Here is a 13,194-nt window from a genome sequence, read left to right as displayed (position 1 = left end):
CATTCGAGCCACCACCCTGCCTCTCCTGCATCCTCCTCTTCCACTTCCTCCTCCGTGTGCCTCATTTTCCTGCCAGAAGAAATGGCTTGAGCCCTCAAGGAGGCTGTCTGAGGAAGGGAGGAGAGGGCCTGGGGTGGGTACTCCCACTCCCCACCCCAAGCCATAGAGGCTTCAACCAGGGTCTGGGAGAGGACGGAGCTGGTTCTCTGAGGTCGTGGCCCCGTTACCTCTGCTGCTGCCTTGCTTCAGCCACCTCTCCTGCCCCTCCCTTGTTCACACTGCTGTCCTCCACGAGTGGCAGGGAGGTGCAGTCCCCAGCTCCTACCCCTCAGGCCTGTGTTACTTGATTTTTAAGCGACTTGTTGGGATAGAGTCCTAAAGAAATAAAACTTCCAGTGTGGGGGGCGGGGTGGGGGGGAGACGACCCTTGTCCCCAGTGTTACTCCCAAACATTTGTGTGATATGCTGGCAAGGATCTGGGAGATAACCGATTTCAGTTATCTGCACTCAGATACAGGCCCTTTGAGGCTTGTGAGATAAGAAAGTTTGATATTGTTAATCTTTTCAGTCTCTCTCACCTCTTACACACATATACAGAGCTGGCTTCCTGGACCACTTCTGGAAACAGCAAAATCTACTTTTTCCATGGCAACTATTTAGCCAAGGAGACTGGGAGTAAAAGGGAGGATGTCCCTATGACCCTCTCCTTACTACACTAAAATATCTTTTTTTTTTTTCTTTTGAGATGGAGTCTCATGCTGTTGCCCAGTCTGGAGTGCAGTGGCGTGATCTCGGCTCACTACATCTTCCGTCTCCTGGGTTCAAGCGATTCTCGTGCCTCAGCCTCCTGAGTAGCTGGGGTTACAGGTGTATACCACCACACCCAGCTAATTTTTGTATTTTTAGTAGAGATGGAGTTTCAACATGTTGGCCAGGCTGGTCTTGAACTCCTGCCCTCAAGCCATCCCCCCACCTGGGCCTCCCAAAGTGCTGGGATTACAGGTGTGAGCCACCATGCCTGGCCTTTCTTTTTTTCTTTTTTGAGTAAAATATCTTAAAGAAAAGTGTGGGCATCATGATAGTCCACCAAGAAATACTTTAGTAGTATCACTCAGAAAGAACATATTTCAACCACCATATGATCTGGCAATCCCACTATTGGGTATATATCTGAAGAAATAAAACCAGTATGTTGAAGAGATATCTGCACTCCCATATTTATTGCAGCTTTATTCACAATAGCCAAGATATAGTAACTGGGCACAATGGCTCACATCTATAGTCCCAGCTACTCTGGAAAGCTGAGGCAGGAGGATTGCTTGAGTCCAGGAGTTGGAAGCTGCAGGGCACTATGATCATGCCTGTGAATAGCCACTGCTCTCCAGCCTGGGCAACAAAGAAAGATCTGTTAAAAGCAACATCTGTTTTAACATCTGTTAAAAGCAAGATCTGTTAAAAGCAACAAAGCAAGATCTGTTTAAAAAAAAAAAAAAAAAAAAAAAAGGCCAGGCGCAATGGCTCATGCCTGTAATCCCAACACTTTGGGAGGCCAAGGCAGGCAGATCACAAGGCCAGGAGTTCAAGACCAGCTTGACCAATATGGTGAAACCTCGTCTCTACTAAAAATACAAAAATTAGCCTGGTGTGGTGGCGAGCGCCTAGCTACTCGCGAGCCTGAGGCAAGAGAATTGCTTGAACCCAGGAGGCAGAGGTTTCAGTGAGCCAAAGTTGCGCCACTGCACTCCAGCCTGGGCGACAGAGTGAGACTCTGTCTCAGAAAAAAACAACAACAACAACAAAAAACAACACACACAATAGCCAAGATATGGAATCACCCTGAGTGTCCATCAACAGATAAATGGATAAAGAAAATGCAGTATACGGTATATACATTATGTAATAATATTCAGCCATAAAAAAAGAGAATGAAATTTTGTAATTTATGGCAACGTGGATGAACCTGGAGGATATTATATTATGCTAAGTGAAATGAGCCCGGCACAGAAAGACAAATGCAACGTGATCTCTGTTTTTTTTTTTTTTTTGAGATGGACTCTCTCTCTGTCACCCAGGCTAGAGTGCAATGGTGTGGTCTTGGCTCACTGCAACCTCCACCTCCTGGGTTCAAACGATTCTCCTGCCTCAGCCTCCCAAGTAGCTGGTACTACAGGTGCATGCCACCACACCCGGCTAATTTTTGTATTTTTAGTAGAGACGGGATTTCACTATGTTGGCCAGGCTGGTCTCGAACTCCTGACCTCATGATCTGCCCGCCTCAGCCTCCCAAAGTGCTGGGATTACAGGCTTGAGCTATCGCGCCTGGCCGTGATCTCATTTATATGTGGAATCTTAGGAAGTTGAACTTGTAGAAAAAGTAGAATGGCGGTTACTGGAGGCTGGGGAGTGGGAGGATTGGGCCGAAATGAAGTTGGCCAAAGGATACAAAATCTGTTAGACGAGAGGAATAAGTTCAAGAGATCTATTGCACAACGTGGTGAATAGAGTTAATAGCAATGCGTCCTATACTTGAAATTGCTGAAAGAGTAGATTTTAGGTGTTCTTACCACCAAAAAAAAAACATAAGCATGTGAAATGATGCATATGTTAATTAGCTTGATTTAGCCATTTCACAATGTACACATATTTCAAAACATGTTGTACACAATTTATGTATATATATATAATTTTTATTTGTCAATTTAAATAAATAAATAAATGTTAAAATTAGGGGGAATTTCTTAGTGTCAAAATAACATTACCCAGCCAGGCGCGGTGGCTTACGCCTGTAATCCCAGCACTTTGGGAGGCTGAGGCGGGCGGATCACACAGTCAGGAGTTCGAGACCAGCCTGACCAACATGGTGAAACCCTGTCTCTACTAAAAATACAAAAATTAGCCGGCCATGGTGGCGCGCGCCTGTAATCCCAGCTACTCAGGAGGTCGAGGCAGGAGAATCGCTTGAACCCGGGAGATGGAGGTTGCAGTGAACTGAGATCGTGCCACTGAACTCCAGCTGGGCGACAGCGCGAGACTCCGTCTAAAAAATATATATATATATATAAAAATAACATTACCCTTCCCTAACACAATTAAATATAATTCCATCTAATATCCAGTACATTTTCAAGTTTTATCATTTGTAAGAGGGGTTAACTTTGATGGGTTTGGGTGGGGGAAGAATTTAAAAAGCCCTCAAGAAGGAAGTGGCATTTTGAGGAGTCCTTGAAAGATGACTAACAGCTACCACATTGTGGCAGGCAAACCTGAGATGGCCACAAATGATCCCCACCTCTTGGTATTCATGCCCTTGAGTAATCCCCTCCCCTTGACTGTGGGCTGGCCTAGAGACTTACTTCTGATCCATCAGAAAGTGATGGACGGCACTTCTGTAATGAGGCTATAAGAGACCATGACTTCTGTTTGCTAGCGGACTCTCTTCTTGCTGGCTTGGATGAAGACATACTGCCATGTGGCAGAGGCCTAAGGGAAAGGTGCCTGAGGCCCTCAGTCCAGCAGCCCAGCCCATATGGAACTGAATCCTATCAACGACCACATAAGCTTGGAATTGGATCCTTCCTTATTCCAGCCATAGATGAGACTGAAGCCTCAGCTAACATCTTGCTTGTAGCTTTGTGAGACCTTGAAGTAGAGGACCCCACTGAGCTATGCTCAGTCTCCTGATAGACAGAAACTATGAAACAGTAAACGTGTGTTGCTTTAAGCTGCTAAATGTGTGGTAATTTGTTACACAGCAATAGAGAACTAATACACTTGTTTAATAAAAATGGCCTTGTGCAGGGAAGTCATTGCTATCCTCCCTTTTTTACTAAGGGGGAAACTAAGGCCCAGAGAGGCTTGATGAATTGCTCAACATACCAGTCATCTTGATTGTAAAAACAGAAACAGACTCCAACTAATGTGAGCAGAAATGACATTTGTTGGAAGGATAGTGAATAACTTGCTCACAGAACTGATAGAAAGGCAAGAGTATCAGGCATAAAAAACAGGCAGGAACAAAGAGAAATTAGGCAGCAGGAATGCTAGGAGGGTCAAGTTCGGGCTTCTGACACTGCTGCTGAAAGCAGAATGAATTCTAAACTGCTCTTGCTTCTTCACACCCCCCAGCTCCAAACTCTAAGCTTTTGGTGGGAGGGGCCAGTCATCTGAGCTTGGGTCAGCGTGTTGGTGACTGGGATCAGTTCACAGTAGGTGCTCAAACATGGTTAATTCAACTCATAAAATACGAATCTGGCATTGCCTATAAAACTAGATGGAGGGTTAGTTAGCTCATCCCTCCAACACCCAGAGACCAGTGTTCCAGCCCTTCCCTGATTTCCAGAATTTCCCATACTGCCCCTAGGAGCTGTGAGCCAGACTGAGTAGTGAAAAGTTGGGGACTAACTATGGGCTGCAGTGCCACGATTGTGCCACCAGAGGGCATACAAGACCCAGACATTTACTAAGGTGGGGACGAGGGTATAGGTGCCGGCGGAATGGGATAGTGAAGACTGAGGAAGTCTGGGCTCTGGAAACCCAGAGAAGGACTAGCAGTGGTGTGGGCACCAAGAATTGCCTCATCCTCATGGCCCTAGCTGTACTCCTCTCCACTCTGGAAGCTTTGGGCTCTCCTGGTCTTTGCTCTGAGACCTTAAAGAGGACTTTGGACTCTTCTTTTTATGGCATCAGTTCTCCAGCTGTAAATACTACTCCCACCCCATCAATTCCAGATCGGCATTGGAATAGAGTGCAGGGGTGGGTAGGGTGGGGTAATGGGTGTGCCTCTCGCCCTGCAAATGGGGTGGGGTTGGGATGGGCAGTAGCTTCCTCAAACTAGAGCTCCTATGGCAGTAGGGCAGAAGGAGGTGGAGTGGGCCTTCTCCTCTGGGCTGTAACTTCCAGTGCGTAGCACAGTGCCTGGGACGTGGTAGGAACTCAATAAATATTTGTCGATTGTTGATAATTATTTGATATGCATAAACCATGCAGAGAGAGCCAAGGCAGGTCATTAGGGTACTCCAATTCCAAAACATTTCCTGAGTCCTTCCACTTCTCAACAGCCCCGCCCTCTATCACCATCCTTGTCCAAGCCACTGTTTCCACCTGGACCACTATAATAGCTTTCTAAGTGGTTTCCCTTGCGTCCCTTGATCCCACAATTTATTCTCCACTCAGCAGCTACCATGATCCTTTAAAACCATAAATCAGATCGTGCCACTTCCGAGCTTAACACCTTCGAAAGGCTTCTTATTACACTTTGAATGAAATCCAAACTCCTTTCCCTGGCCTAAGAGCTTCTCCACTAGCTAGGGCATGCCTCCCTTTCTGACCTCATCTTATACTTTCTTCCTTCAACACATGGGCTTCAGCCTCACTGACTTTCTGTTTCTTAAGCACCGTGAGCTTGCTATTGCCTTAGGGCTTTTGCATTAGCTGTTCCCTCTGACTGGAATGCTCTTTACCCAGATTCTTTGCATGGCTGACTCCTTGTCATTCAGGTCTGCATGTACATAGCACTTCCTTATAGGGACCTTTCTTGACAGCCCCAACAGGCAGGAACCTTTCTTGACCCTTCTAGGCTTCTAGGTTTCTAGGTTGCCTTTCTTGACCTTTCTAGGTTTCTCCCCCAGTCACTTCCTATCGATCCTGCGTTCTAATTGTCATCATAGCACTTATCATCAACTATCTTCTCATCTATTCTTTTTTTTTTTTTTTTCCGAGATGGAGCCTTGCTTTGTCACCCAGGCTGGAGTGCAGTGGCGGGATCTCAGCTCACTGCAACCTCCGCCTCCAGGGTTCAAGCAATTATCCTGCCTCAGCCTGCTGAGTAGCTAGGATTACATACACCAGGCTAATTTTCGTATTTTTAGCAGAGATAGGGTTTCACCATGTTGGCCAGGCTGGTCTTGAACTCCTGACCTTGTGATCCACCTGCCTCGGCCTCCCAAAGTGCTGGGATTACTGAGCCACCGTGCCCAGCTTTTTTTTTTTTTTTTTTGAGACAGTGTCTCGGTCTGTCACCCAGGCTGGAGTGCAGTGGTGCAATCACGGCTTACTGCAACCTTGCCCTCCTGGGCTCAAGTGATCCTCCTGCCTCAGCCTCCTGAGTAAGCTGGAACCACAGGTGCACAGCAGCACATTTGGTTAATTTTTAAAATTTTTTAGTCGAGATGAGGTCTCGCTATGTTGACCAGGCTGGTCTCAAACTTCTGAGCTCAAGCAATCCTCCTGCCAAAGTGCTGGGATTATAGGCACGAGACGCTGCACCTGGCTCATCATTTTTTCATAAGTTTTTAAATAATTTTTTTTGTAGAGATGAGGTCTCACCATGTTGCCCAGGCTGGTCTCAAACTCTTGGGCTCAAGTGATCCTTGTGCTTCAGCCTCCCGAAGTGCTGGGATTGTAGGTGTGAGCTGCCACGCCCAACCTCATCTATTCATTTATTTCTTGTTTCCTCCCACTAGAAGGTAAGCTTAATGAGACTAGGAATTCTGTTTGCTGAGTTCAATTACTGTATCCTCAGCACCTATTAATAGAAGAGTGCCTAACACACAGTAGCGAGAGTAGGTGACAGGGCGAGACTCCATCTCAAAAATAAATAAATAAATACATAAATATTTATGGGATGAATGAATAATGGATCTAAGAGGATGGGGAAGGGATTTTGTATCCTTCCCCATGAATGGGCTCACATGGAGTTGAGCCCATTCTCAAGGCTGGTGGTGGTGGTGGCGGTGGAAATGGAGTTGGCCAGAGCCTATTCCAACCCTGGGAGTAGAAGGGGTTGTGAGTCTCTGGACTGGTGATGGTGGTGGTGGTGGTAGCAGCAGTGATGTTAGGGGTAGTGAAATGGACAAGGCGTATTTGCTAGATTGAATGAGTGTGTGTGTTTTTTGTTTTTTGTTTTTTTTTGAGACAGAGTCTCACTCTGTTCCCCAGGCTGGAGTGCAGTGGTGTAATCTCGGCTCACTGCAACCTCTGCCTCCCGAGTTCAAGCTATTCTCCTGTGTCAGCCTCCTGAGTAGCTGGGACTACAGGCGCGTGTCACTATACCTGGCTAATTTTTGTATTTTTAGGAGAGACGGGGTTTCACCTTGTTGGGCAGGCTGGTCTCAAACTCTTGACTCAGGTGATCTGCCCGCCTTGGCCTCCCAAAGTGATGGGATTACAGGCACCAGCCACCGCACCCAGCCGTGAATTGTTTTTATATGTCTTTGTTTTTCTTACTTTCAGAAAATAAAATGTGCAGACTTTTGGTGTTTTTTCTTTTCTCTTTTTTTTTTTTTTTTTTGAGACAGAGTTTCGCTCTCGTTGCCCAGGCTGGAGTGCAATGGCGTGATCTCGGCTCACCACAACCTCCGCCTTCCAGGTTCAAGCAATTCTCCTTCCTCAGCCTCCCGAGTAGCTAGGATTACAGGCATGCACCACCACGCCCGGCTAATTTTGTATTTTTATAGTAGAGACGGGGTTTTTCCATGTTGAGGCTGGTCACAAACTCCTGACCTCAGGTGATCCTCCCGCCTCGGCCTCCCAAAGTGCTGGGATTACAGGCGTGAGCCACCGCGCCTGGCCAAATTGTGCAGACTTTTGATCTTTAAGACAGAAAAGCTAGGGAATGGTTGTTTGCATTGTAAAAGAAATCTTTGCTTTGTAAAAGGGCGTAGGCAGAGGCTAGTTTAGCTGTAACCCAAACAACCCAAGGAAGGCTCAGGGCACTCAAGCCTATCCATTAGTTACATTGCAGGGTGTTTTCAACGCTGCTTATTTATAGAGTGTTGTCCAGATACACTTTTGGCTGTGTGAAGCTTGCACTTACATATAATACATTCTGCTTGTAAGAGTTTCCTCTTCCTGAAAATGAGAGATTGAAAATACATCACTCTTGTGACTATGGTCTGTATTATTAAAAAAAAAAAAAAAAAAAAAAAAAGGTCATTGAGATCAAGCAAGCTAGACGTGGAGAAATACAGTTCCTGCTGACTGCCTCTCTCTCTTTTTCTTCTCTTTTTCAGAGTTAAAACCTTCCAATTGGCCAGGCGCAATGGCTCATGCCTGTAATTCCAACACGTTGGTAGCCCACAACGGGTGGATTGCTTGAGCTCGAGTTTGAGACCAGCCTGGACAACATGGTGAAACCCTGTCTCTACTAAAAATATAAAAATTAGCCGGGCATGGTGGCAAGCGCCTGTAGTCTCAGCTACTTGGGAGGCTGACGTAGAATCGCTTGAACTCAGGAGGCAGAGGTTACAGTGAGCTGAGATCGTGCCATTGCACTCCAGCCTGGGCAATAGAGCAAGACCCTGTCTCAAAAAAAAAAAAAAAAATAAGTCCTAATATTCTGTAGTACTAGAAATAGATTTGATGGTGGCCCTGCCCTCTCGGAACTTAAGACTGTAATATTCATGTCCGGCATGCACCTGTAATCCCAGCTACTCAGGAGGCTAAGGCAGGAGACTCACTTGAACCCAGGTGGCAGAAGCTGCAGTGAGCAGAGATCGTGCCACTGCACTCTAGCCTGGGCAACAGAACGAAACTCGGTCTCAAGAAAAAAAAAATGATTCTAAGGCCAGACACGGTGGCTTCACGCCTGTAATCCCAGCACTTTCGGAGTCTGAGGCAGGTAGATCACCTGAGGTCAGGAGTTTGAGACCAGCCTGGCCAACATGGAGAAACCCTCTTTCTACTACAAATACAAAAATTAGCTAGGTGTGGTGGTGGGCGCCTGTAATCCCAGCTACTCGGGAGGCTGACACAGGAGAACCACTTGAGCCTGGGAGGTGGAGGTCACAGTGAGCCTGGGCAACAGAGCGAGACCTTGTCTCACAAAAAGAAAAAAAGAAAAAGAAAAGTCATAATATTCTATAGTGCTAGAAATAGATTTGACGGTGGCCTGCCCTTTAGGAACTGAAAATGGAATGCAGGACGCCAGACTAACACACCAATCACACACTAGGGTAGAGATGGCCGGTGTGATTTACAGTGCCTAGAGAAGGACCCCTAGCATATTTCTCCAGCGTACTTGGATGGTGTCCAATTTTTTTTTCTCATTTTAAAATAAAATGAAGGACGAGGCCTTCCATTCCAAAATACAAAATTTCTTTGTTTTTGAGATGGAGTCTCGCTCTGTTGACCAGGCTGGAGTGCAGTGGCATGATCTCTGCTCACTGCAACCTCCACCTCCCAGGTACAAGTGATTCTCCTGCCTCAGCCTCCTGAGTAGCTGGGACTACAAGCATGTATCATCACGCCCGGCTAATTTTTTTTTTTTGAGACAGAGTCTTGCTGTGTTGCCCAGGCTGGAGTGCAGTGGCGCAATCTCGGCTCACTGCAACTTCCGCCTCCCAGGTTCAAGCGAGTCCCTTGCCTCAGCCTCCCTAGTAACTGGGATTACAGGCGCGCACCACCACTCCCCGATAATTTTTGTGTTTTTAGTAGAGACGGGGTTTCACCATTTTGGTCAGGCTGGTCTCGAACTCCTGACCTCGTGATCTGCCCGCCTTGGCCTTCCAAAGCGCTGGGATTACAGGCATGAGCCACCGTGCCCAGCTAAAATTTCATTTTTTTTTTTTTTTTTGAGACGGAGTCTCGCTCTGTCGCCCAGGCTGGAGTGCAGTGGAGCAATCTCGGCTCACTGCAAGCTCCGCCTCCTGGGTTCATGCCATTCTACTGCCTCAGCCTCCAGAGTAGCTGGGACTACAGGCGCCCGCCACTACGCCCAGCTAATTTTTTTTTTTTGTATTTTTAGTAGAGATGGGGTTTCACTGTGTTAGCCAGGATGATCTCGATCTCCTGACCTCGTGATCCGCCCGCCTCAGCCTCCCAAAGTGCTGGGATTACAGGCATGAGCTACCGCGCCTGGCCTAAAATTTCATTTTTTAACGCATATTTATCTCAATTGTTTTTTGCATTTTCCCCATGTGGCTCATGAGCACATTATTCTAAGCGTAAGTGGTAGATAACCTGATTCAGGTATTTTGAAGAGGAAATTTTGATAGCAAAAACAATTTTTTTTTTTTTGAGACAGCGTCTCGCTCTGTCTCCCAGGCTGGAGTGCAATGGCGTGATCTCGGCTCACTGCAACTTCCGCCTCCCGGGTTCAAGCGATTCTCCTGCCTCAGCCTCCCGAGTAGCTGGGACTACAGGCACCCGCCACCACGCCCAGCTAATTTTTAATAGAGACGGGGTTTCACCTTGTTGGCCAGGATGGTCTCCATTTCTTGACCTTGTGATCCGCCCGCCTCGGCCTCCCAAAGTGCTGGGATTACAGGCGTGAGCCACCGCGCCCGGCCAGCAAAAACAATTTTTAAGGAAATTTTGAATTGAGAAGTCCGGCAAAGAGGCCCCAAAGATCAAATTACAGGCCAGGCCCGCACAACTGAGAAAATGAGAAAGTACCACTTTCCCATTTTCAAACATTATAACAAACATTTCTCTGTCTGATTCTGAAAACCCTGTAAGAAAGACAAGGCAGATGGTTTTATTCCCATTTCAAGAGAGTGATGATTTACCCTAGGTATATAGTTTGCAGGTACACGTGGCTGATAAATGTTGGAAAGTGGCTTTCCCAACTCTTCTCTTTTCCTTGCCTGAAGCTCTGTCCTGGACTTAGGAATCCCAGTGGTGATTTGGAGTGGACAAGACTTGAGCCTTGTAGGACAGGACTGCAGGGAGGGCTGGTCTTGAGGAGGAAGCATCTTCAGATATCTAGGTCTTGGGATCTTGGGTGGGGAATAGGCTGCTTGGGGAAGGGCTGAACTGGGAGGAGCTAGAGGTCTGACTGAGGGAATGGAGAAGGGGCCTCAAAAGGAAGCCAGGCAGGCTGCCTTCTTCCCAGCTCCAGAATGGCACCCCCTCTAAAGTCAGACTCACCTACCTACATCCTGGGAGTGAAACCCCTTCTCCTTTCTGCTTCCACCATTATTCTAATCCTCAAAGGGTTAACCAGCTTTCACACGATTTTCCCATCTCCCAGGTAACTTGGGCAGCTGCTCCGTGCTGGAAATAAATAAAAGTCCCAGTTTCTCAGTTCGTGCACTTAGCAATGCACCCCAGCAGCCCCTCCAACCCCCAGCAGAGAAGCACAGCCCTTTGGGTAAAAGGTGCCTGGGGGTGAGGCTGCAAGTTGGCAGGTGCGGGGGAGGGGCTCCCAGAGGGTAGGGCGGGGGGGTTGCGGGGGCGGCAGGGAGAGTGCCCCTTCCCTGGGTCCCTCCACTGGGCTCTGGGTCCAGCAGGTTCGCCTCGGGGCCGCTGCCCCAGAGGCTGGGGGGAAGAGGAAAGAAGTGTGCGGGCAAGCAGGCCGCACACACCTGGCGCCTTGTGGAATGAGAGCTTAATTAATTATTAAACTGAGTTCCCGCGGGAGGGCGCAGGGCCGTGACAGGCAGGGCGGGAATGGCTAGGTGGGGGCTGGCGCTGGGGCTGGGGCAGGGGCAGGGAGGAAGTGGGGATGAAGAGTGTGCGCGGGGCGCCGGCCCAACCCCTGGGACCCTGACAGGAAGGAAGGCGACCCTCGGTGGGCGGGGCGGGGGATGTAGCCGTGAGGGGTGGGTTTGCGGGCGCGCTCGGGGACCCCCGGAGTGAGGGCGGGAGAGGAATGCCGGAGGAGGCGGCCGGGGTGAAGGGAAGGGGACCGGGCTGCGAGGTCCCCTCCCCCCGGGGTCCTGATCCCAGAACAGTAGCTGCTTGTCTTCCCAGGACTGGGGAAGGAAGCGGCCGGAGGAGAGGAGGGGGCGCGCGGAGGGAGGGGTCCCATTATTTGGCCTCCTTCGCCCTTACCCGGCTGCTAGGAAGGGGAGTGGGCGACTCGGCCCCCGCTTCTGGGGAGGGGGAGGGGGATGCCCAGACAAAAGGAGCTTGTGCCTTTAAGGCGGGGAGTCCGGGAGCCAGCGGGGAGGGGACTTCTGGATCCGGGGTAGAGGGCGGCTGCGCTGGACAGCTCGGGAGGGGGCGAGGGCCGGGCGGACGGCGGACGGCGGGCGGGACGGCCAGGACGCGCGGGCTCGGAGGACCGCGGGACTGCCGGCCGGCCGGCCGGAGCCCGCGGGGGCGGCGGGGCGGGGGCCCAGGGCAGGCGCGGAGCCGGGCCGGCAGGTGAGCGCGCTGAGGGCTGGGGGAAGTGGCCGCCCGGGCTCCTGGGGCGCCGGGATTGGAACGCACCCGAGCGGCTCTCGACAAGAGTTTGTGGGTGGGGGCGCCGAAGCCTGGGACGGGTCGTCTCGGTAGTGTTGCCCGAGGGAGTTGGGGCTGGCAAAGGGAAGTCATGGAGGCAGTGGGATCGAGGACTCCTAGGTCCGGCGCTCGCCACCCGCGTCGCCCGCCGCCTGCCTCCCTCCACGGGGCGAGTTCCAGGCTGGCCCAGAGGCCAGGAGGATCTGGCACGTACTGGGGGAGGGGCTGGCCTGAGTTTTTTGCTGCGGGGCTGTGGGGTGTCTCCGAGTTTGGGGGAGATTCCATTTAGGGGAGAGGAACCGGCCTGGGCAGAGGGAGGTATGCCCTCTGTCTGCGGGAGTCCCTCTCCTTCCCCTCACCCCAAACCTTGGGAATGAAAGGGGTGGGGTCGGCTCCCCACATGCCCCAAGGCCTGCCGCAGGCTGGGCAGGGGAGCTGACTTTATTCAAAGCAGACTCTGGGGCTCGACTGAAAGGCTAGAGGTGGAATCAGGCGTGGGAGCCTCTTTGCCCATATCCTCCCCTTACCAGATTACCCCTGTGAGCTGGAGGGACCTGGTGGGGGTTGCATAGTAAAGGGTGATGTGGGAGCCCTCTGTAATCTTTAGGGAGAGTGAGAACTGGGGATGGGAGAAGGCGGCAGCGGGCACTGGACCGACAGATACAGGCCCTGGGTAGGCTCCTCTACATCTGGAAAGGCCCAGAATTGAAGAATTGAGGCCCACGTCCGAGTATGGTGGGTGGTGCTGGCACTGCTGGGCCCCGCCTGGGCAGTGCCTCTTGCCATGAACTTTCTGAAGTCGTTTTTAATCCCCTGGAGCCTCCTTTTGCCAAGGAGGGCAGGGGCAGATGGGCCCTGGGGATGGGATAGACAGGAGGTGGCCAGGAAGGCTTGGCAAGGCAGTGGGCAGAGCCATCCTTAGGGCTGGGCCTTGGCCTTAGCTGGTTCCAAACTCTGGTCTCAGCCTGATCAGGGTTTGGGAGGGACTTGAGGTCTGGGAGGCACTGAGCCTGGGCCTGCCAGGCTGAA

General features: G+C 50.3%; 1 protein-coding gene and 1 long non-coding RNA gene across 4 annotated transcripts in view; one reads left to right on the top strand and one right to left on the bottom strand.

The window, feature by feature from the left end:
* Nucleotides 1–1,194: 1,194 nt before the first annotated feature.
* LOC134740373 (uncharacterized) lies at nucleotides 1,195–11,868 on the bottom strand. Its single transcript, XR_010127798.1, has 3 exons — nucleotides 11,773–11,868; nucleotides 10,506–10,992; nucleotides 1,195–1,386 (listed from the first exon to the last, which is right to left on the bottom strand). It is a non-coding gene; the product is annotated as an uncharacterized LOC134740373 (long non-coding RNA).
* The window catches only part of ADCY6 (adenylate cyclase 6), a 24,382-nt gene continuing 21,957 nt past the window's right edge, over nucleotides 10,770–13,194 (top strand). The window contains exon 1 of one of the 3 annotated variants that reach the window (XM_063672719.1): nucleotides 10,770–10,969. In XM_063672719.1, the coding sequence (XP_063528789.1) occupies nucleotides 10,839–10,969 (131 nt within the window). In that variant the 5' untranslated portion in view covers nucleotides 10,770–10,838. Of the gene's footprint in view, nucleotides 10,970–11,446; nucleotides 11,510–11,909; nucleotides 12,088–13,194 lie in introns of those variants that run through there. The other 2 variants (XM_054442203.1, XM_054442202.2) reach the window with 2 other exon arrangements.

This window comes from Pongo pygmaeus, chromosome 10 (assembly GCF_028885625.2).
Source record: "Pongo pygmaeus isolate AG05252 chromosome 10, NHGRI_mPonPyg2-v2.0_pri, whole genome shotgun sequence".
Classification (NCBI taxonomy): Eukaryota; Metazoa; Chordata; class Mammalia; order Primates; family Hominidae; genus Pongo; species Pongo pygmaeus.
Note: the sequence above shows the minus strand (reverse complement) of the source record. Positions and strands in the feature narration are given on the sequence as shown.